We start from the raw sequence: 26,483 nt of genomic DNA on the forward strand, positions 1-26,483 counted from the left end.
AGTAAACTTTTTCTAATGCCTTATTAGATTTATTTTTCCTTCCATTTGTCTCTAAGACTGGAGGCTTTTCCTTTCTTCCTCTGTAAACATAGTATTATGTCTCAACAATTATTTCAACTTTATATTAAGGCAATCTTATTGTCAATGGTTCTCTTCCCTGCCATTTGTTATCTCTTTGGTTCTGAGATTTTGCTAAAGCCATTAATTTCTTTTTTTTTTTTTTACAACCTTTCTCTAGTTACTTAATTCCTATCCTTCCCTCCTCTGACTCAGTTAAGTATAGTAAATTCTTCCTTTCTTCCTTCTTTAACTTTTGTTTGTTGGGTTTTAAATTTCATTTTCTAGAAAGATATTTTCTTCCATATTATTCTGATTCATTTTCCATTTATTCTAGACTCACAATCCTTATACTTATATAGTTCTGTAGTATATTTTCCATATGTTATTTCCTCAAAAGTTTTTGTATTAAGTGTCTTGTAAACCTTCCCCCCTTTTTTTCCTGTTATTCCTATCTTAGAAATACCTATTTCTGCAGATGATATAGGAGATGTTGCCTCATGATACCATACTCTTTATACTATACTATATTCCTGTTATTCAGGACATTTTTGACCTTTGCTCTTCTTATATTCATTTTTTCCCATTCCCCACCCTCCCACACTTCTGGGTGTCAGCTCAGAAGCTCTGGTTCTTCTGAGGTAAGATGACTAGCCCTTATAAGCAACAAATTCTCATAGACTATCCTCAATTGTAAGATCCTGATTTCCATTCATAGAATAGTTTTCTTCTTCTACAGGAGTATTCATCAGTGGTATTACCTTCTACTACTAAAACAATAATTTCACATTTCTTTTATTTCACTCCTTTTGCTTATTCACCCACTCTCCTTTAAGGTCTCTTCTTCCTGAGCAACTACAAGTTATTTTCCCTTCATTTATTTCTTTGACTCGATTAGGATATCTACCTTCTATCCTGCCTTTTATAGGCCCTCTCATTCTACAATTTAGTTCCACCAAACACACACAAACACACACACACACACACACACTGAATGAATAAACATAAAGGCAACAAAATTAAGTAATATACAACATCAATGATATTGTCAAAGTTAAAGAATGCATCCTTCTTTTCTGTTAATAAACAAGAATGTATTTTTCTGGGAATGTACATTGTAAGCAGGTTAGTTTGGGTAACTGTAGAGAAATATTAAGCCAAAATATATATATATATATATTTCTTTTTTTTTTCTTTTTTTTTTTTTTTTTTGCTGAAGCAATTGGGGTTAAGTGACTTGCCTAGGTTAAAACAGGTAGGCAGTGGTAAGTGTTCAGACCAGATTTGAACTCAGGCACTCCTTTCACTTTAAAATTTCCATGGTGTACTAAATCATTCTACATTCTTTAGTTTGGTCATTTCATACACAATCTCGCTTACAGGCCTTTTTACTTACAATTTGATTAAATACTAAATGCTGAACTGAAATTTTTTGTACACACATAAATTTCCTCCATATTTTTCTTTAGATAACCCCTGTGCCTATAATGCTTTCCTTCATCTCCACTTGCTACTTACCTTCATCTTTCATGTCCCCACTCAAAGATTCTCTTTTTCATTTCCACTGATCCTTTCTACTGATCTTTCTAATAGGATCTTTTATCTTACCATTCAAATGCTATTCTATATGCTAATTAGTTTGTAGGTTTTATAGTGTTGATTCTATAAATCTTATTGACTGTCAAGTATTGGTCTAATGATCTTTGTAATTATGCTCAAAATACCCAAGACATACTTACACCATGTAAATATTCTATAGCAATTCAACTGGGACCAAAGAGAATTCCTAATCAAATGAGAATGGAATGACATGTGAGGCTATAAATGAATATAAAGATTTCTTGACTATCTTGAAGTACAGGAAAAAATGCACACAGACCTGCTAACAGACAAAAATAGCCACCTAAAATAGTTGCAAAATGACTAATAATTTGATACCAAGGCTTTACGCAAAGCTTTTCAGCTTTCTAGCTTGACAGGACTTTATTAACAAAGCTTTTAAGAACCTAAATCCACCTTCCAAAATGATGAGGGATCCAAAAGGGATCTCAGTAAAATTTATCTGTACTATCAAAACAAAAGATGTTTATACTACAACCCTTAAAGGCTATATAATATTTATTCTTTTTCTTATTCATTAATTATGTACCTGCTTAAGATTTTAAATAATCTTGTAACATCACTTTTGGAGCACAATAAAGGCCCACAAAATGCCTTTGGGCACAGTTCCAAATTGTTCTCAAGAACGGTTGGATCACTTCACAATTCCATCAACAATGTGTTAGTGTCCCAGTTTTCTCACATCCCCTCTAACATTTGTTATTGTCTTTTCCTGTCATTTTAGCCAATCTGAGAGATGTAAAGTGGTAGCTCAGAGTTATCTTAATTTTCATTTCTCTGATCAACAATGCTTTAGGGCACCTTTTCATATGACTAGAAATGGTTTCCATTTCTTCATCTGAAAATTATCTGTTCATATCCTTTGACCCTCTATCAATTGGAGAATGGCTTAAATTCTTATAAATTTGTGTAAATTCTCTCTATATTTTAGAAATGAGGCCTTTATTAGAACCCTTGAATGTAAAAATGTTTTCCCTATCTATTGCTTCCCTTCTAATCTTGTCTGCATTTGTAACTTCTTAATTTTTTAAAAGAAGGGAAGGAAGTTCACAAAGAATCACCAACCAGAATAGTTTTGAAAGTAATATGTAGAATTTTATTATGTACTTTTTAAAATCAAATGCTATAAGACAGATTCAGTTTTATAAAATCTTTTTGGGCTCTGTTGTATAAAAGGAAATGCTATTATTTGGCATTTAAGAATTTAAAATAAGAAAACAACGAATTCCAAAGGATCATCCATATATATTTTTGTTATAAACCATCAAATAAGAAAAACAATTGAAGATTTTGTTGCAGAAATTTTTGTCATTAATTTAGGATGATTAAATTTGTGCAAGACATTTAAAATGCCAAATTATGAACTTTTAGAATATACAATGCAAGTTATATAGGATCAAAGTAAACAACAGGAAAGGTGACAAGAGGATGAAATTCAACATAACATTAATATTGGATGATAACATTTAGTCATCATCAACAAACAACGAAGAAGCTTTCCATAAGCTACTATGTGCCAAATACAGTAGAAAGCACAAGAAACACAAAAACAAAAATAACATAATCCTTTCCCTCAAAAAACTTATATTCTATCAAAGGAAATAACACACATATACAAGTCAATACAAAATATACACAAAGTAAATAAGTTTAGGAGGAAGAGATCTGGAAATGCAAAGTGGAAGTACTTTGACCTGAACTCTGAAATACAACTGAAAACTGTTAATGACAACTGCAAAAATCTCTCTTCAAAAACCTAACACTGTTAGTTCATTTTCTAAGCTCCTAAAAATGAAAATTTCACAGACTAATTATGTACTAAAGATGCCCTCTGTCTATTACTAAATTCATTTTTACTTTTGCCCTCTTTTCTCCTATTATGCAAATTCACAGAAAGTGAAGTACTGATAAGTTTTTATTAAGCAAGCAAAGCAAAATTTCAAATGCTTCATTCAATACAGCTCTTCTGAACCAAAATATACATTTACAACAGAAATTGATTTAAAACTATAAGCAAAACATTTTGACAGATTTTCTAATTCCTCACTATATTAGTTCTATTTTTATGACCAACTAAATCCCAACATTTATTAAATTCCTAGTTTTTACATATTAATATGTTAAGCATAGAGGAGGCTGTAAAGATAAATACGACAAGTTTCTAATATCAAGTAGAATTCTCAAAATAAAAAGGAATACCTTATTTTTGTGTTTTAACCAGCAATTTCTCTGGTGCAGGAAAGAAAATTTTCTCTTCCAATGATCTATAACTACCCTACCCTTCAAATTAGTCATAACTTGTCTGGACACAGAGAGATGAAGTTACTTGCCAGAGTCACAGTCAGTAGTGTCAGAAGTAATGATACCTGAACCCAGGACTTCCACAATAAAATGCAGGCTCTTCGGAAGGAAAATATATATAAATAACTATAATAAAAGAATAACTAATTAAATGCAAATTTAAAAAATAAGACCATGTATCATCAAAAATCTGAAGAATTTTTGGCTATTAAGTAAGGGCAGCATGTCTCTAATGTCAGAGCTACATTAAAATCCAAGCTCAGAATGATGCTTATGATGTTGGCCAAGTCATTTAACTTCTCTACTCCTCAATTTCCTCATATACACAATAAGAGAGTTTGACTAAGATGGTCTCTGAGGTCTCTTCATAAAAGCTAAAGTTATGACCCTAAAAGGCTTCAAGAAAGAGAGAGAACGTAAGGTGGGGCAAGAAAGGAGATAGGGACTTTAAACAGATGAAAATGGGAAGTGAAAGGAGTCTCTTTCAGGCATTGAATACCACCTAATCAAAGGCATAGAGGTAAGCAAGGTAACAGGTAGTTTAAAAAAGGAGAAAAAAAAATTTAATTTGATTGGTACATAAAAGTACATGAAGAAGAATAGATAAGGCTAAAAGACAGACTACAGTCTTAAGTGCAAAGTTCCTGAATGGCAGAACATACAATCAAAAAGTTATTCCTTATAATTCCTTAAACATGACAAGTTTTCTTAATAAAGGAATAATATGAACAGAGTAGCATTTTAGGAAGATAACCTAGGTATCAGTTTGAAGGAAAAGCTGAAGAAAGGTGAGAACTAAAACGAAAAAAAATAGTTGTCAAAAAGTTATCAAACTGTGCATACCCTTTGATCCAGCAGTGTTTCTACTGGGCTTATACCCCAAAGAGATACTAAAGAAAGGAAAGGGACCTGTATGTGCCAAAATGTTCGTGGCAGCCCTGTTTGTAGTGGCTAGAAGCTGGAAAATGAAAGGATGTCCATCAATTGGAGAATGGTTGAGTAAATTGTGGTATATGAATGTTATGGAATATTATTGTTCTGTAAGGAATGACCAGCAGGATGAATACAGAGAGGACTGGCGAGACTTACATGAACTGATGCTGAGTGAAATGAGCAGAACCAGGAGATCATTATATACCTCAACAACGACACTGTTTGAGGATGTATTCTGATGGAAGTGGATCTCTTCGATAAAGAGAGCCTTAATTGATCAAAGATGGACAGAAGCAGCTACACCCAGAGAAAGAACACGGGGAAATGAATATAAACTGCTTGCATTTTTGTTTTTCTTCCCGGGTCATTTATACCTTCTGAATCCAATTCTCCCTATGCAACAAGAGAACTGTTCGGTTCTGCAAACATATATTGTATCTAGGATATACTGCAACATATCCAACATATAAAGGACTGCTTGCCATCTAAGGGAGGGGGTGGAGGGAGGGAGGGAAAAAAAAAATCGGAACAGAAACGAGTGTCAATATAAAGTAATTATTAAATAAAAAATTTAAAAAAAAAATAAAAATAAATAAAAAATAAAAAAAAAATAAAAATAAAATAAAAAATAAAAAATAAAAATTTAAAAAATTTAAAAAATTTAAAAAAAAAAAAAAGGACTACTTGCCATCTGGGGGAAGGGGTGGAGGGAGGGAGGGAGAAAATCGTAACAGAAATGAATGCAAGGGATAATGCTGTAAAAAATTACCCTGGCATGCGTTCTATCAATAAAAAGATATTAAAAAAAAATAGTTGTAAGACTATTATTATAGCACATCAGATAGGTGAGGAGTAAGAGAAATAAGTTTCCCCTTGGATAGTTGAGGTGATAGCATAGAGGAGGATACAGGGGAAAAAAAAAAAAAAGGAATTGACTGGATGTTACAAAAGAGGAAAGAATGAAAGGTAAGATCTTAGGTCAGAAGACTAGAACAACTGTGGTACCATCAACAGAAAGACACATGGAAGAGAGAAACTGGGGAGTTGAGAAGGAAAATAAAGTGATGAAGACAATAGAGTAAGATTTGAATAAATTGAATTTTAGGCAACTGTGGCACATTAAAATGCAGGCATTCCATCAATCAATTAAGTATTTAGTTTTTAAGCATTTGCATTTTTTTTTCCTGAGACAACTGGGGTTAAGTGACTTGCCCAGGATCACACATCTAGGAAGTGTTAACTGTCTGAGATCAAATTTGAACTCAGGTCCTCCTGACTTCAAGGCTGGTTCTCTGTTCACTACACCACCCAGCTGTCCCAAGCATCTGCATTTTTTATACAGCACCCAACACTATGAATACAAAGGGTCAATAATAACTTTGAAGAATAACCACATTTAAGGAACAGGAAAAAATGAAGTCAGAAGAAGAGGAGGAGAGGCAGGAAAAACATGAGAGGTGTTAAAGAAGTCAAGGGGAGGGAACATCAGAAAAGAAAGGGTAGACAACAGTATTAAATGCTATAAAAGGATGAAGGAAAAAGGCAGAGAGAACATTGGATTTGTTACTATGGAGCCACAGAAAGAACTATCTCAAATTTTTTTTTAAAAAAATAAAGCCAGATTACAAGAGTTTGAAGAATGAATGATTGACAAGAAGCAACAGCAACTTACTTTCTGTAAGTTTTTCACTAAAGGGTAAGAAAACAATCATTTGAAAGAATAGGAGAAATAAGGTGTTTTTGAAGAAACTTGAACATATATTTGAAAGAAAAATGTTTTTTTTTTAAAAAAAGAATAATACTGTAGAATCAATGATAGAGCAAAGTCCCAATTGAAGCAGTATGACACAACAAGATAAAAGATGGAAGGCAAAGCTTGGGCAAGAAAATGTACAAACCAAGCAGTGTGAGGATGAGGAATAAAGTCGGAGAGACTGGCGCTCCTCCTCCCCTTCCCCGCCACTACCACCCACTTCACAGCTGCCTCTGCTCCTGCCCCTCCACCATCACCACTATGCCCAAGAGAAAGGATGAAGGAGACATTAAGGGAAACAAGACTAAGGTTAAGGACACACCATAGAGGAGATCTACATGGTTATCTGCTAAACCTGCCCCTCTGAAGCCAGAATCCAAACCTAAAAAGGCACCAGGCAAAGAAGAGAGAAGTTATCCAAAGGAAAAAAATGAAAAGGTTGACTCCGTTAAGGATGGGAACAACCCTGCAGAGAATGGAGATGCCAAAACAGACTAGGCAAAGAAAGTTGAATGTGCTGGAGTTGCCAAATGACTTGTGTGAGAATTTTTGATAACTGTGTACTTCTGTTGACTCTATGGTTTGAAAAACTATTTTTTATCAAGTTTTATAAAAATGCAGAATTTTGTTTTACTTTTTTTTAAAAGCTATATTGTTAGCACACAGAATGTTTATTATTGTTTTGAGGGAATGCGACATTTGTTACAGACAGGATGTCTCAGAGGCTGAGTTGAAATGGATGGGGATTTTTTCCCCTCTTAGTTTTTGAGAAGACTTCTCTTGGATACTAAGAAGAGGTTCCAACACACACACACACCCCCATACAAAGATGCATAGATGTGAACACTGATACCCTCAGCCAGTCTGGTGAGTGTAGGAATGGATAACTTAAAAAATGCATATTTCTTTCCTGTCTGCCATAAAGATCAACTTGACTCCTGAAACCAGGGGCCTCTTAGGACCTGGGCCTATTTTCCTCTTTGCTCCTACCCTCAAATCAGCTGTGTTGGATACCAATTTTTCAGGTAATCTGAATTACGGCCCTAAGGAGGCCTCCCACCAAAAAGCCACAGTTCCTTTTTCATTGAGAAACTTTTCTAATTAAGAATTCTGCAGTTTTCATTTCCTCAAAGTCAGGGCAGGCTTGTGAAAAGTTGTTAAACAACATATATTCAATGTGAAAATCTCTACCCTCACTCTAAACTTTTCCCTGTTAAAGTATAAAATACTGTTCATTGAGTTTTATAGTGACTTTATGCTTTTGGTAGTCCACAGAGGAGGGGAGTTTGATAGTTGTATAATATTGCCAATCATAGTCCATGTCCTGCCTGAATTACCATGATTATGGATGGCTTCAATTTTCTCAATAAAGTAGAAGGCAAGGTTATCTGAAGAATTATCTGAACTAAATGAAAAGGGAAAGGGTAAGTTAAGGACTTAAAGACATGCCTTGAAATAGTAGGTACCTAATAAATGTTTATTAAATGTAAGGAACAAGTTGGAAACAGCCAGTGTGAAAATTATGATAACAAGAAATGAATAAAAATGATTGACATTTATCAATGAGAGACCAGTTGAAATGATAAGAAAAAAAATTTTAGATTAAATCACTGTGCTTTAACTTCTAACTGTGCTCTACACCCAGAGAAGGAATAGAAACAGGAAGCAGAGGAAAAACATTACCCAGTTTTGAAGATTACTCAAGAAGAACAATTAAAAGGAATTAAAGGAACCTTGCATGTAATAAACACTTAATAAATGCCTACTGAATTAAACTAGAAGAAAGGGCTAAACCCAGTGATAAGACTAGTTAAAAGTGGGAGAAGGAGAGAGGAGGCTTGTGAAGAGGGAAAGTTAATGATAAAAAAGTCACAATTAAGATTTACAGATAGGAGATAGGAAACTTGAAAATTGGGGGTGGGGGAAAGGCATATGGACTGGTGATCAGAAAGGAAATTTTCTTAAAACAACTCTGAGATACCACTACACATCTCTGAGATTGGCTAAGATGTTAGGAAAAGATAATGAGGAATGTTGGAGTGGATGTGGGAAAACTGGGACACTGGTACATTGTTGGTGGAGTTGTGAATGAATCCAACCATTCTGGAGAGCAATTTGGAACTATGCTCAAAAAAGTTATCAAACTGTGCATATCTTTTGACCCAGAAGTGTTTCTACTGCACTTATACCCCAGAGAAATCTCAAAAGAAGGAAAGGGACCCACATGTGCAAAAATGTTTGTGGGAGCCCTTTTTGTAGTGGCTAGAAATTGAAAACTGAATGGATGCCCATCCATTGGAGAATGGTTGGGTAAATTGTGGTATATGAATGTTATGAAATATTACTGTTCTGTAAGAAATGTTCAGTAGGGTGATTTTAGAAAGGCCTGGAGAGACTTACATGAACTGACACTAAGTGAAATGAGCAGAACCAAGAGAACATTGTACACAGCAACAAGATTATGTGATGATCAGCTCTGATGGACTTGGCTCTTTTCAACAATAAAGTGGTTCAGGCCAATTCCAACAGACTTGTGATGGAGTGTCAGCTGCGTCCAGAGAGAGGACTGTGGGACCTGAATGTGGATCATGACATAGTATTTTCACCTTTTTTGTTGTAGTTGTTTTCTTGGTTTTTTTTTTCTTTCTCCTTTTTTTTAACTTTTTGATCTGATTTTTCTTGTGCAGTTGGATAAAAGTAGAAATATGTTTAGAAGAACTGCACATGTTTAATCTATTTTGAATTACTTGCTATCTAGAAGAGGGAGGAGAGTAGGGGAAAAGGGAGAGAGAGAGAAAAATTTGGAAAGCAAGGTTTTACAATAGTGAAAACTGAAATTTGAAATTTAAATTTAAAAATTATCTCTGCATATGTTTTGAAAAATAAAGTTATAATTGTAAAAAAGAAAGTGAAAATAAATTATGTTCAGATAAATAACAAAAAAAATCACTTACTTTTGCTAAAAAAAATCAACTATGAGTTTTACATGTTAGTTATATTTTTATATACTTTAGAAAATAAAGTGAAATATACAAGGATTATATCATTTACTCAAGTTTTTAAATATTAAAAATAAAAGTATAGAAATTCCAACTTTTGATTTGTCTACTATTCTCACACTTAGACCCTCAAAGTGTCATCTAGTCTAAAGTTTTTTAAATAGTAGGTTGAGACTCCATATGGGGTCACATAACTGTAACATAACTTGTAAAAATTGACAATAGCAAAGAATATAAAATATCCTGCAAAAATTTAATTCTTCATGTAAAAATAAGCAAGCAATTAGTCTCACTAGTATGCAAATTTGCTTTCATCTTTAATAAATGGTAAAATTATATGTATACCAAAGAACTGTTCTAAAATCAGTAAATATTTGGTTTGTATATTTATTTTATATGCCTATTTACCCTGGATCCATAAAAATTTCTTTGGGGGGGAGGGGTCAGAAATGAGAAAAGTTTAAAAAGCCCTGATCTTGAAGAAGTCCTATATTTTATCAATGAGGAAAATAAGGCCAAAGCTTTTATGACTTGCCTAAGATTATACAAGCAGCAAATGGAAAGGCAGAGAGATGATTTAAATAAGCATCCTTCAAAAACTAACTAGAGATTCCAAATTCTTGAGCAATATGTCTCTAAGAAATAAAATAAATTGACTGGGTGGCATGTAATCTCTCTCTCTCTCTCTCTCTCTCTGGAAAAGTGGTTGTCATTCAGCATCTGTAGTTTTCAGTTTTACATTATGTTATCATTTAAGGGGAATAGCTGTAAATAAGATATATTTCAAAACTCTGAAACAGAAGTATTTTCATTATCAAAATTCAGGCACTAAGAAAAGTGAACTTCAAAATTTTAAGAAAAATAAGCTGGCAGGAACAGCTAGTTGGTGTAGTAGATAAGACTACAAGCCCTGAAGTCAGTAGGATCTGAGTTCAAATCTGGTCTCAGGAACTTAACACTTCCTAGCTGTATGACACTGGGCAAGTCACTTAACCCCAATTGCCTCAAGAAAAAAAAAAAAATATGAAAAAAAATTTGTTTTTTGTTGTTTCTTTTTATACTGAACTATTTTGATATATATAGTTCCTTGAATGTTTTTTTATCAACTATCAACCAAAAAAGCTCATTATAACTTAAGTGCTATGTAATCTGAGTGACAATATAACTCATATTTACATTAATCTGGATAAATTTCCCCAAGTTAAAAAGCATTTTATGGTAAAAAGATCACCAAGACTTGAAGAACCAGATGATCTGGATTCAAATTCCAGCTCCACTGTTCACTGTATGTGTAACTTTGGACAAATTACCTGGATTCTTGGAGTTTCCATTTCTTCATCTGTAGAATGAGGATTTCAGTGGATTAGATTCTTGTTAAACTGCTGTCTGCTCTAAATCTTATGAGCCTCTGGACTCTGATCATTTAAATAGTTACTTTTTTATTTAAAGCATTAAAATATTGAATCTGATAAATGTGAAGTGACTTGTCTATGATGAATAGGCTCACCAGTAAGGATTCAAATTCAACTTTTTTGACTCCAAGTCAATTTTTTGGGGCCTCTTAAATATTTTATTGCATTTCAAAAAATAAAAAGCATAATAAAACTGTAATGCTTCTCTGTTTACAAAGATGTTTAGGATTTCTTTTTATAATCGATAATTTCTTAGAGAGGAATCTGGTACCATTCTGCCTTGTAGATCCTAAAAAGAGTTGCTGTGGCATTGAAGAAAATTTCTTCCACCTTAAAAAATTAAGAAAAAGACAGAATCCACTCTCAAAGATCTCATATTCTAATGGGGTTGAGAAAACACATGAAAATAAATTTAGTCTCAAGGCAAATGGAAAGGCCCAGCAATCTGCAGGTTACAGTACTATACACAGAATCAAATTTTTTTAAAATTGTGACTAATGGGTTTAATCGGATCTGAGAAGTAGGAATGAAATAGAAACTGTTAACTGTTGATCTTTGCGAGAGAAAGTGAGAGAGAGAGAGAGAGAGAGAGAGAGAGAGAGAGAGAGAGAGAGAGAAGAGGAGTGTGTGTGTGTGTGTGTGTGTGAATATACAAGCTAAAGTTTTATGTATGCAGATATGTAAATGGATATATGGATGGCTATGTGTGTGTGCGTATATACACAGACACATATTAAATAAATGAAAAAAGCAAATCCCTTATAAAACAAATCAAAATTTTGAATGACTGTTCAAGTTTAAAGCAATTCAATATTATTAATCAGCTGAGAAATAACTACAATTCATAAAACCTAATATAACACTAAGTTTTTTATGGCTCTGTTGTTTCAATTATGTCTGACTTTGTGACCCCATTTGGATTTTTTTGGACAAAGATACTGAAGTGGTTTGCCTTCTGCACATTTTACAGATGAGGAAACAGACAAACAGGGTGATATAGAGCTAGTGTCCAAGTGTCCAAGGTCACAATTGAATTCAGAAAGTTGAATCTTCCCGACTCCAGGCCCTGCATTTAGTCCCTGCGCCATCTACATGCCCACTATCTGGGATAACATAGCACAATTAGATATAAGCAAAAAGCTATCAAGACCAATAGATGTCAATATTAAGCCCTCCAGATGGAGATAGAAACATAAGCCTAGGTTTCAAAGGGAAAATATTCAGTCGTGGAAGGTTCTGATTAAAACTTGCTTTTACTACCATTCATCATTAACAACATTTAATCCTATGAACATATTTACTGTCTGTATTCTATTTGTCCTGAGGCACTCATGAAACAATTGTACTGATGCAACATTATTCAATAGAGGCAGCAAGACAAAGAACTATAGAACTGGAAAACTGAGAATTCCCTGGATAAAATGACAAAGGTTATCTAACACCAGATAAAAGTCCCCTTTAAGTTAAATCTTTCTCAAGAAGTCTTTGGTACAACTCAAAAAATAGCTCAACATCCTTTTGACTTTCCCACCCAATTTTATCTTAGTCCAAATTCACTCTACACTAACAAGATTATTGTGATGTCATTTTAGTCCTCTTAGAGCATGGGAAGGATAAACAACAATAAATAACATGTTTTATTCCAATATGTATGTTTCTTTTTATTTATTTTTTAATAATTATAACTTTTTTATTGACAGAACCCATGCCTGGATAATTTTTTACAGCATTATCCTTTGCACTCACTTCTGTTCCAACTTTTCCCCTCCCTCCTTCCATCTCCTCCCCCAGATGGCAAGCAGTTCTATACACGTTAAATATGTCATTGTATATCCTAGATACAATATCTGTGTGTAGAACCGGACAGTTCTCTTGTTGCACAGGAAGAATTGGATTCAGAAGGTAAAAATAACCTGGGAAGAAAAACCAAAATGCAAACAGTTTGCATTCATTTCCCAGTGTTCTTTCTTTGGGTGTAGTTGCTTCTGTCCATCATTGATCAGTTGGAACTGAGGTCTCTTTGTCAAAGAAATCCACTTCCATCAGAATACATCCTCATACAGTATCGTTGTTGAAGTATATAATGATCTCCTGGTTCTGCTCATTTCACTCAGCATCAGTTCATGTAAGTCTCTCCAAGCCTCTCTGTATTCATCCTGCTGGTCATTTCTTACAGAACAATGTCAATATGTGTATTTCAATACTGCTTAAGGTCACAGACTGTTTTCATTTTTGCCTCTGCATCTGTAGCATCTAGCAAAGTAAATTCACAAAGTTCTTGCTGAACTAAAAGTGAATATCACCAGAAATGCCCCATGAGCTTGTCAATAAGAATTCAAATCTCAAGTTTATTGACTCCAAGTCAATTTTGGCTTCAAGTATACTGTGTCTTTTGTCTAAGCCTTTGCACATAACTGAAATAAAGGCAGCTCGGTGGCTCAATAGATAGTGTAGGGCATGAATAGAATCCAGCTTCATCCATTTATTGGTTATGTGACCCTGGGCAAATCACTTAACCATTTGCTTCAGTTTCCTCATCTGTCAAATGAACTAGAGAAGGAAATGGCAAACCACTTCAATATCTTTGCCAAGAAATTCACAAATGAGGTCATGAAGAATTTGACAAAAACAAATGCATGCTAATTCACTAATATTATATTACCATTTAAAAGCCACTTGCGCCAATACTGTCCCCTCAATGAAAACAAGAAAAAGACTGCCACTGTCTTCCATAGGACAAGACACACACATATATACAAACACATATATATAGCTACTCACATACACACAAAGCACACATTCTATATTAACACATTTCAGTCTTGCCTCCTCCAAGCTTAAATAATCCCAGATTCTTTATTATGATAATTCTTTAAAAAAAAACAACAACACTGTAAATGATCAAGTTATTTTTGGGCATTTGGAAAAAGTTATAGGATCATAGATAATAAAGCTGAAAGGGACCTAAGAGGATATCAAGTCTAACACCTTCATTTTATAGCTGTGGAAAGCAAAACCCATAAAGATTGTGATTTGGACAAAGACATAATAATAACAGAAGGATTTAACCCTATATCATTTGACCTAATCAGTGCCAGTGCTCTTTCTACTACACCATTCTAGGCTCTCAGAATAACATTTATGTAGCACTTTAAAGTAATCACTGGGATTATGAATTATTCATTTTTAATTATGAATAAATCATACCCAACTACTTCAATTTCTTTTTTAAAAACAATATTCCTAGAAGTTCATCTAATCTATAAGAAGCACATAACTAAATCTTTTATGATGTTTTTATGGATGATAAAATGACAGCTGAAAGAAAAAATTTTACATCCATGTGCACCTGGTTGAACAACTTTACTCACAAGGTTTTTCACACATAGAGAGCAAGTTGAAAGGAATATCAGTGTTCTGCCTCTGTGCCTAAAGCATTTTTATCAATTTTTTAAAAGATATACCTATCAAATTCATAGAGGATACAAAGGTATGAGAAAATAAAGACAATCTCACCCAGTTGGGATACTGGGCCAACATGAAATGTTATAAATGTAAAACTCTGCATTTAGGTTCAAAAATTCAAAGACAAAGACATCTAAGCTTAATGTGAGAGAGTGCTGTATAATAGCTAAGAATGGGAAATCCAATGTGACTCGTAACAGGTTTAAATCATGGGAAATAGGATTGAATCTCTAAACTAATCAGACTAATCTGAAATATTATATTCAGCTAGATCATAACCAGCTTTAGAGTCAGAAAGGCCTGAATTCAAAATGTAACTTGACACATATTTAGTTGTGCAAACCTGAAAAAATTGCTTTACCTCTCTAATAAACCTGATTTTTCATTTGCAAAACAAAGCTAGTAATAGCCCCTGTCTTACAGAATTATTAGGATCAAATGAATGCATATATGTATAGAGCTCTGCAAATCTTAAAGCACTATACAACTTGTAATTATCACTAACTTCACAAAAATATTGAAAAAGTACAGGGCATCTAACAATGATAACAAATGGCAAAAAATTTGGAAATTATGCGCCAGACAATGTTGTTTCATTTTTTTGTTTGTTTGTTTTGGGAGTTTTTTGTTGAGGCAATTGGGATTAAGTGACTCGCCAAGGGTCACACAGCTAGGAAGTGTTTAGTGTCTGAGGCCAGATTTGAACTTAGTTCTTCTTGACTTCAGGGCTTGGTATTCTATCCACTATTACCTAGCTGTCCCTGTTATTTAGTTTTTAAAGTGTGTTTTGTTAGGAAAAGAAAAAACTAATGGGAAATAGTCATATCTAAATGGGCGAAAAGCTATTATTACATAGAAGGAACAAGCTTACTGAATGTTGCTCCAGAAGAAAAAAATAAAGCAATCAGTTGAAGTGAAGTTGAAGTGAAGGAAGCCATTTAACCTATCTAGGCCTAAGCTGCTTCTATAAGTGAAAGAACTGGATTAAATAAAAACTTCAAGGTCTTTTTCAACCCTAAAGAAGCTAAAAGAATGTAGATTTCAACTCAATTCAAGAACAATTGATTAAAACTATCCAGTAGTGAAATGAGATACTTCAAGAGTAATATTCCCATTAACTTACATATATGAACAGATAGGAGATAAAAATTGCTATGCATAAAGTCTTTGTCTATACACCACTCAAAGCAATAAGGGTATCTAGGCAAAAATGTGAATTAAGTTTAATTTTTCTTTGGAATGACTTGTCTAAAAAAGACTGGGTTTGTATATCTCTCAACTTTAAAGCATTCAGAAGCATATTTTGTTTTCTCAGGTGTATCTGTGTGTTGTGGCAAGTGGAAACTCCCAAAACAGAAGTAACTCTTAACAGTGGAGAAGCATGTGTGTGAGTGAACACACAAGTATTTAAATACACAATAACTAAGAAAGAAGAATATAACAGGGGCAACTTGGTATTTCTATAGGGCCCTGGGGTAAGGAGGCTCTAAGTTCAAATCTGGCTCAAACATTTGATGCTTACTAATTGGGTTACCCTGGGCAAGTCACTCAAAGGAGGAAGAAAGGAAGGAAGGAATGAAAAAGGAACAGAGGGAGGAAGGGAGAGAGGGCACAGAGAAGGCAGGAGGGAGGGAGAAAGGAATACAAATCCTTTCTTTTTTCTGATTTATTTTGTTCAAGACAACTGAGAAATGATAAGAATATTTACTAGGAAGCTAGGGCAACTGATATTTCATTCTAAACTACATTCACTATAACCTAGTGTTCCATTCACAATATGAATTTAAGTTTTAGATCATAAAAGGGCTCAGGAAAACCTAGATAAAAATTATTTTTATCTATCAACTTTTGATTCTTGGAGCTCCGAGAGATTACTGGCAAACACGTATGAATAGAATAACTGACATGTCAACAAGAAGAGGCAGTGGAAAAAAATAAATACTTGTATCTTCTATCTTTGTCACTTAGTATTTGCATGACCTTTACAAGTCACTTAACCTCTCTGAGTCTCAGTTTTCTCACCTGTAAAATAAAGGGTAACTTTATTTTACCCTACATAACCTAAGGTCCCTTGCACTATTGATAATTTTATGAAGGTTAGAGTAGAGGTAGGCAAAAAATGCAACATACTACCTCCATGGAAAGAAAAACAAACTTATCTCTATTGCTAGTCTTACAATTACCTTCAAATTCTTTCAAACTTCTGTTTACCTCTCCTCTCAACACAACTAAAACTGTCTGCAATCAATTCATACTGTAGCATAAATTTATTTCAGAACCAGGGTTACTAGAAAACTATCCTATAATTGCTGTTGATAGAGAAGCATGTATCCTAGCTAACTAAGATACTAACAAGATACTGTACCCATTGTCTTGTATACCACAACACATTTTTCTATGCTAATATCATACTTTTTAAATTAATGTGAATAATCTCTGGAAAAGATGTGATCTTTCTCACCAGAAAGTAGAAAGCAGGGAACAAATGAATTTATTTTTCTAGGAAGTCTCAAATCTGATGGCACTAAAGTTAGGTCTGAGAAAGTGCTTAAGGTCAACCAAGAAAAGAGCACGCGCGCGCACACACACACACACACACAAAATCATCTATAAACAAAGTATTTTTTTCCTTTAGATTAGCATTAGGGCACTAATAGTATTTATTATACATGAATGTTATCTGTCATTATCCTATCATGTTGCTGCAGAGATACGGAAGGAGAAACATGGCTATTGGAAAATCAGACCCATTATCTCTTTTAATGGAAGTAAAAAAGATTAAGATTAAACTAAAGAGTACATCAAGAAAAAAATGCAACATTAATCCAATTCTCATATTGTATGAGAAGTCAGTACAAATGATAACTAAAACTCATTACAGCTTTAAATCCTATGATTCTACAATTCTTCACATGTCCCTGTCAATGTTCATATAAAAAGATTTATTTCCAATTCCCTAAGGATTTTAAGAATTAAAGCATTTCTAATGCAACAGGAATTTGGGGATGCTTTTGGAGGATACAAGAGAAAATCTTATATTTGTTTGAACTGAAAATGTCTCTTTCAGTGAATTGAATTTCAGCAAAGTGGTAAAATGAACCCCACAAGACTAAAAGAGATGAAACAAATGAGGAAACAAGAAATTGTAACAGTTATCCTAACTTGGATAGCAAAATTCTTACATCTTTATGTAAGTAAACTGTCTAATAAATGTATTTTTAGCAAGAAACAAGATAGCAGTAAGAGCACTGAATTTGGAATCAAAGACCCGATTTCAACTTTTGTCTCTGCCACTTCCTTCCTGAGTGACCTGGAGCCAGTTATTTAAACCTCTAGGCCTCAAATTCCCCCTCCTCTAAAATAAGTGTATTGAATTAGCTTATCTTTAGCATCCCAGCCATATGGTCAACCAATAAGATAGCTCACACTATCACCTGCAAATGCAGATGTTATTTCCTCCCTGTGAGCATGACAGCTAACAATCTTTTACCAGAACAAAACTTTGCACAAGTTTTGTTACCTCACTCTAATCTCAAACACTATTTCTCCTCTAACCTTGGAGACAATTCAGGATCTGATCTGACCATAAGCTTAGAGAACAGCAATGCCCCTCTCTCGACCCATTCAACTGGCCTTGCTTCCAGCCCAAGGCTCAAAGCCATTGTTCAAAGGAGCAGATTGTAAAAAAGAAACCCACCTTACCAACAAGTGTGATGGAACTGCCCCCAACAGCAGGTAAGCCCTTAAGGGTGGAAGCATCCTGCTTTCAGGCCAGCCCCCACAGCCTAGGAGTAACCTCATAAAGATTTAGTCTGGCAACTGATTCTGAAGATGCTATTGCCACAGCTACTAAAAAAAAAAAAAAGTCCTCATCACCAAAATCTTTGGTGTTGTCAAATGGTTCAACATCAGAAATGTGTAGAAATTGCAGAGAGACATTACTATTTGCTTTACAGTTGTACATTAAAGACTATGGAAACGGTCTTCTGACTTTCAGCTGAAACCTGTGTTGTCTCTCCCATTAAATAGAAGATCCTATTTGTAGCTGCAAGTGCTTCAAATATAATAGATGCTCAATGTTTGGGTTTTTTTCCATTCATTCATATTTTCAATTTTCTCTTTCACATTTTGATATGAGGCAATAGATCAAAGCACAAGAAGTATAAAAATGTGCAATATAGTTGGTACACATCCAAAGCATCCTCACCCTATTATTGTTAAACTAGTATCTAAAAGTTAAAGGTAACAAGGAACCCTCCCAATCCCAGCCTACCTCCCACATCTAAGAACAGTACTACTGATGATCCTGGGACTCTTTTACTTATGCCATTGTACATGCCATGCCAACAAGTACAAAATCCAACCATGTATCATATACTACCCCACAACCCTTTAAAAACATATGCCCTCACAACTATCAGTGATTTCTACTACATTTCCCCCTATATAACACTTGCACATATATTCCCAAAAGAATTAAGCTTCCTGAGGACAAAGACTATTAATTTTGTCTTTATAACTCTAGCACACCTAGCACATTACCTTGCACAATATAGATGACTAATAAATTTTGAATCAACTGAGTCCAGAAATCCTCCTTATCTTGCCCTTATCTCTTGAAATCTGCTCTCTGAAAATCTAAGGGTGCATGTCAGAATATATTTAACTTTCCTCTCTTTTAAAATAGACTTTAAAATGGCTTTCCTCTCTTCTGTTATCTTATTTTTCAACATGAGAACATATAAATGAAATTGCATTAAAACTAGGGGCAGCTAGGTGGCGCAGTGGATAGAGCACCAGTCCTGAAGTCAGGAGGACTTGAGTTCAAATCTAAGCTCAGACACTTAACACTTCCTCACAGTGTGACCATACGCAAGTCACTTAATACCAAAAAAAAAAAAAAAAAAGACAAAGCATTATAGAATTTTAAAGCTTTAAAAAATATATACAAATCAACTAGTTATAAATTTCTCATTTGATTCAATTTAGACCCAGAGAGATTAGATAAATATAGCAATGTTGTTATATAGCAACTTAATGGCAAAGTCAGAACTAAAACAAGTTTCATGACTCCTAGCTCAATATTCTTTCCAATGAATTTACATCTAAATGATACTTTCCAATAAAACAAATTCGTAAACTAAATAATGAGAACATATATATGGACTTCTATATTAGATAACTGAGTGGCAACCAGCTCACAAAGTCTTTAATATGGTAAATGATCAATTCACATACCTGTAAATCATAAAAGCTGAAATTTGTATAGTACTTTATAGTTTAAATGTTTGTATAAATGAGTTCATTTTAGATTCAAAATGTTACTGTAAGGTAAGTGGCACAGGTATTATTACCTTCAATTTGCAAATACAATAAAGTAAAATGTGTGAAGATATTTTATCCTTTAAATTTCAATATTTAAAATTATTTGCCTACTCTTTCCCCCACAAGCTTAGAAAACAGTTATATTATATCCAAGAATTCCATGAGTTACTATTAATCAAACTTTAGATAAAATCAATGCTTCATTGAGAACCAGCGTTATATAGTACAAAGAACACTATAATTTGGGAACAATAAAATCTAGGTGAAAGACAAATGTTGCACCTCCTATGTGTAATCTTGCACAAATATGTGTAATCCCGAAATCGGTCAGTCAGTATTTTTTGAGCAATTACTACATGTGCCAGGAACTATGTATGTTAAATGAGTAAAGGAGGAGATGGCAAGAAGACATCTAAATGATATGGAATGAGAAAACAGGGAAGGGAGTATGGGGAGGAAGCGATCTCTGTGAATGGCCTCTAATTTTTCACAGAAATATGAGACAAGATTCTCAGCTGAGAGTTGGTTGAGGAAGAAATTACAAAGGAAATCAGTAAACATTTATTAAGCACCTACTATGTCCTGCACAAGTCCATGTCAAAATTGCCTCGATATAAAATAAAGATAAGAATTATATATTGTTGTTCAGAAAGAACTTCAAAAACAGCAATATGTTACATAAACATGATTCTGATGATGACGAAAATGAAGAAAGGATCTGGTGGTCCACATGTTCCTTTGAATTTTTTAACTTTTAATTTTAAGGAGCACAAGATTTCATAAGAAGTATAAATTCTCTGGTATAACACCAAAATAGAATATCTTTTGCTAACACATTTTTTAAAACAGCATAAAATCCTACCAAAACTACTCAAAGAAACAGATCTTTCCCCAAAAGTTGACTATAAAATCCGGATACTACAAAAACAAATGTTTTTTGAACATTACAGTTCCATCAAAAACCTTTACCCCATATTCTTAATAGACAATCCCAATTATTTTGAAACCTCTTCTTTTATCTCCAAGCAATATCAAATTGTTTTAATAACCACTGCTAACATTTATAGAGTTGCAAAGTCCTTTAAATATGTTCCTTACAAAAACTCTGTGAAGTAGTGCATTTATTATCCCCATTTTACAGATTAGGAAACTGACATTCAATGATTAAGTGACTTATGGCAGGGTAAATGGCTAGAAAGAGTCTGGTATAAAGTAATCTCTCTAGAAAATAATAATTTGGTCTCTATAATCATTTCTAGCCTGCAATTAGGTGATTTTACTTTAGTATCCAAAATTATTTAGCAAAAAATATTTGCCAATGAAATAATATTCTTCTTAGGAAAAAGTAAAAAATTCTCCTTGATTTTTATTAAAGCCAAACTAGTAACCTAACCAGGCTATCAGCAGTATATACAGTATATATATAGCAGTATTTACTCAGGAAAAAAAAAAAAAACCCAACATTGTACATCTGTTCTACACTTATAATTCTGCTTTTTACAATCTTTTTACACTCTTCCAAAGTAACTTTGCTATGGAACTCATTGGGGTTTGAAACATACTAAAACATTCCCAGCAGGGGTAGTGAGATGTAGGGAGTTTTAAAGTACAAGGGAAGGAATGGAAACTGTGAAGCAAATAGGAAATTAAACTTATTTTCAAGCCTCACTTCCCAAAATGCCACAAATATTTTTTACACACAATTAATAATTTTAGATTATTTGGGAGGAGGGGTATTTTTAAAAATTTCTTCTGTTGAATTTAATAATGTTTTATACTATGCCCATTAGAAAACTACTTTAAGTTTTCTCTTGCTAAAAACCAAATACTAAAAAAAAAAAAAAAAAAACAACAAAAAAAAAAACTCATCATCTTTCTTTGACAAATCTAAAGGAAAAACATGCAAAGAAAGGCAATTTTACACATGGAATTGAGAAACAATCCTGGGGCAAAAAATTATCTGGATTGTATGTTGCATTTGAAAATTTCAAATATTTAAAATTAGTTATCAGTATCCATAGAAACAAGTTTCAAAATAGACTTATAACAAATTTTCCTTTTCATCATTTAATTAATACCAACTACTGTATATAGCTAAAGGGTAAAATTTAAACACTTAAAATTTCAAAAAGCATTCCAAGAGAATTTTAATTTGATAGTCTTATTTATCATTGTAGACCTTTAATTTTATTCAATTAAAATAACCAAAGCAATGAAAGTAGTTTTTCACTACTGATACAAACAATGAATGCCAAATTAGTAAACATCCACGTTGCAGTGTAAAAGAGAATGGATTTAAGTGTCATTGGCCCTGAAGGATTTATTATCCCACATTTATTAGCTATGTCACTAAAGTACTTTACCTCTCTATATAATACTTCCTAACCTAATAGGATTGTTGTCAGGATCAAGGGAGAATGTATTTTGTAAAGTACTTTTGTAAACTTTAAAGTACTACAAACAAATAATCAATAATTATTATAATAGCAGACTCAGTAAATATTACTCTAATAAATTAACAATTGAACTAGAAGTACTGTAGGTCAATGTGATGTTTTATAAATTTATGAAAGTGTAAGTGGAAGGTACTGCCATCTAATCCAAACTATTTTACAGATGAGAAAATGAAGCCCCACATTTTCCCAAGGAAATTAGAGTTAAGGAGGGGATTTAAAGACAAGTTTTCTGTGTCAAGGAATTTGTTCATAAAAATTTTAATTTTTAGTAATTTAAAATCATTTAGCACAATATTATCTTCTTAGTGTAAATGAGCCTAAATCCAACCTTAAAATAGCCCAATAATAACGATCATCATCTCTAAAGACTGAAATAAAGCAAAGTGTAAAAAGATTTTGACCAGAGGTTAAGTATTAACCTGATTAAAGTTTCAGATTTGCCTTACTATTTTTAACTGATCTTTCTGGCCTTAGGTCAAAGTTTTCCCAGCAAAATACCAAAGTGAAAAAGCTGGGAGTACAGCCCAGACACAATTCTTTCCCCCTCTAGCCTAGGAAAACTCATGCCCTCTATGAAGTCTATCCTATTCCAAGCCAGCACTTCCTCCAGCCAGTCGGGTCACGTGGTCAAGCAGTCCAAGCAAAAATTTAAAAACATGAAAAGAAAACTTCAAACGGTACAGATACAATGCAGCAGATCGCTACACCCAGCACATTACATAGATAGACACAAGCTGCTCAGTCAAATCCAGCTCTTTGGACAAATAGGACTGAGTCATTCTGCAAATGACTCCAATAGCCTCAAAGGATAACAGCTTGTAATAAGAAGTTAGTCAAAGGAAAGAGGAAGAGAAACAGTTTTCCTCAGGATGTAGTCAACAGGCATCTACACTGAGACTAATATCTCTAATATTTTCAGACCCTGAAGGAGACGGGGCCAGAAATCTCGGTAACTCTAGTCAGAGGGATAGTCTAATATCCAAAAGGACATTTTCTGCTTCTTTTCCAATCCAGGAAATAGAACCCTCATTCTTTCCCACATAAGCACCTCAACATTAACAAATTGTCACAATCTTTAACCTTAACAAAAATAAGAAGGAATCATGCAATCGATTCTATATTATTCATTTCAAAAGCAAATGCCCTCCTTACTGAATGATTCAAGAGTCAACTATCGACCCTTACTTGTTTATTAAGATGGAACTGAGTCTGATATACTTGGAAAGTGATGGGGTAAAGGAAGATTTCGTCCATTCTACAGTTCAAAACTGACTCAATGTCTGGCGCAACAATTCTGAGAACAATTTGAAGTTGGGAAAATTCAAAACACGTAATGTTAACATTATAGATGTTCAAGAGATGCATACAAACATTTAAGACTTTTACCTTCCCGTGATCCAACATAAAGTTGGTTAAGAAAAAGGTTAGGTAAACAAGACTAAAGGAAGGGGGGAAGGGGCAGGAGCAGGAGCAGGAGCAGAGCTGATCTCAGGCAAGTTACCTATACATTAACAATTAGGACTAGAAAAGGCTTAAGGAAGAGTCTCTCTAACCTGGAAACACAAATCTCCTACCCCAGCCCCTAACTGTAAGCCATTCCCAGTGTAGTCCATTGCTCATCTGGAGTGAGGTTCTGGCCTTGGGGGCGACACTTTAAGGCACAACCTCAGTTCCCAGAGATGTGGCTCAAATAAGGGTCCCCCCATTCCGGCCCTGAGAACAAATGGCATGGAGGTGGAGTAAGAGGGGAGTAAGACGAGTCCCCATTTTCAGACAGTGGAAGAGGTGATGGAATATAGAGTGGGGTTCCAATGTTCCGACTAGAGTTGAGGGCAAGGGTTAAGGGAGAAGGAAAACTGGGGTCCCTAATTTTATTTCAGGTGGCAGAAGGTGGAGAAAGCTGGAAGTTAAAATGAGAATCCTCCGAGACTGGGGGATGGAGAGGGGAGGAATGGCAGGATAGGGTGGGGCGGGGAGACCGACACTGAGGGCAAAGGAAGGGTCGGGATAAGGGGGTCGCCCGTCTGAAGCTGCCAAGCCCCGAGCCGGGCCGAAACAAAGCTGCCGCCGCTCCCTCCCCACCCGTGCCCGCTCACCAGGAGGCTCTCCACGTAGATGGGGGAGCGGGGGTCCCAGAGCAGGGCCTCCAGCAGCCGCTGGCGGTTCTCGAAGGCCCAGTCCCACGGCACTACCTCCGACGTGCCAGACATTTTCTCGGCCGGCGGCTGGCTCATCCTGCTCCCGCCTCCAGGGCTTGGGGCTCGGGGCCGCCCCCCCTCGCCGGGGCCTAGCGCCGCCCAGACGCGGCTGGCAAGGGGCTCGGCCTGCGCCGGCCGGGCTCGGGCTCGGGGCCGCTCCCTGTCTCACGGGCCGTCTTCTGGACTCCCGCCCAGTCGCGCCAGCATCCACGGGGCTCGACCCGAACTCGTCCCGCTCGGGGCGCCGCTCCCTTGCGGCGGGCAGAGGGGCGGAGGGTGGGCGGGAGGAAAGTAAAGCCGCCGGCGCTGCCGCTGCTCTCCCGGTCCTTCCCGGGCTGGACGCGACGGGACGGGGCTGGCCCGGAGGCCGCCTCTGCTGCCGCCGCTCACACCGCGGCTGGGGCAGCTACGGCTGCCGCTGCCGCTGCTGTCGCTGCTGTCGCTGCCGCCGCTGCCGCCTCTGCCGCCGCTCTGCCCCCATAGTCGCCCCGCCGATGCCCAGCGCGTCACGCTCTTCAGCTTTCTCTTCTCACACGCCCAGAGTGAGCTTCCCGGCTCCGGCTCCGACTCCGGCTCCGGCTCCGGCCGCCGCGGCCCCCGTTACCCACAAGCCCCTCTGCCCGAGCCTCCCGCTCCAGCCCCTCCCGCCCCGCCCCTCCCAGGCTGGGCTCCGATCTCTGCGCGACTCCCTCCTCCCCCAGCGGTTTTCCCCACCTCCTGTCCTCTCCTCCTTTCTCCTCCTTTCTCCTCCTTTCTCTTTTCTACTCTAGATACTTCTCTTTGCTCTTCTTCCTCGTCTTCCCTATTTTCTCTCCTTCTTGGTCCTTTCTTGTCCACTACTTTTTGTTCTCTCTTCTCTCCTTTTTTGTCCTTCTCTCCCTCCTTTATCCTTTTTTTTTGCACTTCCTTCTGTTCTCCCCTCCTCTCTTCTTTTTACTCTTCCATCTTTCCCTCCTTTCTCTTCTTTGCTATTCTCCCTCTTGTGTTTCTCCTTTTTTTGCTCTTCTCTCTGTCTCTTCCTTTTTTTGCTCTTACCTTTCTTTTCCCCTCTTCTTTTTAACTCTTCATTCTCTCCTTTTTCTCCTTTTTGCTAATTCTCTCTCCATCCTGTTTCTCCTTTTTGCTATTCCCTCTCTTCTCTCCTCTTCTTTTTACTCTTCCTTCTCTCCCTCCTGAATTTCTTCTTTTTTGCTCTTTCCTCTTTCCTTTCTTTCTCCTTTTTTTGCTTTTCCCTCCCTTTCCTCCTCTCTTTTTACTCTTCCTTCTCTCCCTTTCTTCCCTTTTACTATTCTCCTTCCTGTCTTTTTCCTTTTGCTCTTCCCTTTCTCCTTCCTTCTTTTTTTGTTCTCTTTTCTTTTTCCTCTTTGCTTTTCTCTCTTCCTTTTTTTACTTTTCCCTCTCCCTCTCCTTTTTTTGTCTCCTTTGTTTTTTCCTCTTCCTGTCTCTTTCTCTCCTCTTTGGTCTTCCCTCTTTCCTTTCCTTCTCTCTCTTTCCTTCTCCATCTTCCTTTTTGTCTGTCTCCCCTCCCCCTGCTCTAATACTTTCTCGTCCTAATGTATGCCCTTTCATTTCTTTTCTCCTTTTTTTTTTTTGTTCTTTCTGATGTCCCTGCTTTTATCTTTCCTCCTTTTCTTTTTCCTCCCTCCTCTTTTCCAAATTCCAGCGCTGAAAGACCAAATGGCTTCCTAGTCACCCTAGTTTTTACCTGCTGAACTCAGAGGGAGGAGTGGGAAGGAAATGAGATGCCTACTAGGGAAGAGGTGGGAGTAATTGTCAATTCGTCCTCCTCCTAACTCCATTCCCCAAATGCGCGCAGGAACCTTTCTTATTTTTATTTTAGTTCTTCCTCTCCCCCCCAACCCCCCCTCCCTTCTTCTTTCCCAGCCTAGCTAGCTCTATGCCCGGACGACTTTTGCAACTCCTTAACTGCTATTACCAGCTGCAAAACCTAAAGAAGACGTGGA

General features: G+C 35.8%; 1 protein-coding gene and 1 pseudogene across 7 annotated transcripts in view; one reads left to right on the plus strand and one right to left on the minus strand.

The window, feature by feature from the left end:
* ROCK2 (Rho associated coiled-coil containing protein kinase 2) overlaps nucleotides 1–24,627 on the minus strand; it is a 134,601-nt gene extending 109,974 nt beyond the window's left edge. For 5 of the 7 annotated variants that reach the window (XM_051975422.1, XM_051975426.1, XM_051975421.1 and 2 more), the window contains exon 1: nucleotides 24,418–24,627. In XM_051975422.1, coding sequence (XP_051831382.1) covers nucleotides 24,418–24,555 — 138 coding nt within the window. In that variant the 5' untranslated portion in view covers nucleotides 24,556–24,627. The remainder of the gene's footprint in view (nucleotides 1–24,417) is intronic. The other 2 variants (XM_051975427.1, XM_051975425.1) reach the window with 1 other exon arrangement.
* Nucleotides 6,887–8,499, plus strand: LOC127548170 (non-histone chromosomal protein HMG-17-like; annotated as a pseudogene).
* Nucleotides 24,628–26,483: the final 1,856 nt, after the last annotated feature.

This window comes from Antechinus flavipes, chromosome 2, assembly GCF_016432865.1.
Source record: "Antechinus flavipes isolate AdamAnt ecotype Samford, QLD, Australia chromosome 2, AdamAnt_v2, whole genome shotgun sequence".
NCBI lineage: Eukaryota > Metazoa > Chordata > Mammalia > Dasyuromorphia > Dasyuridae > Antechinus > Antechinus flavipes.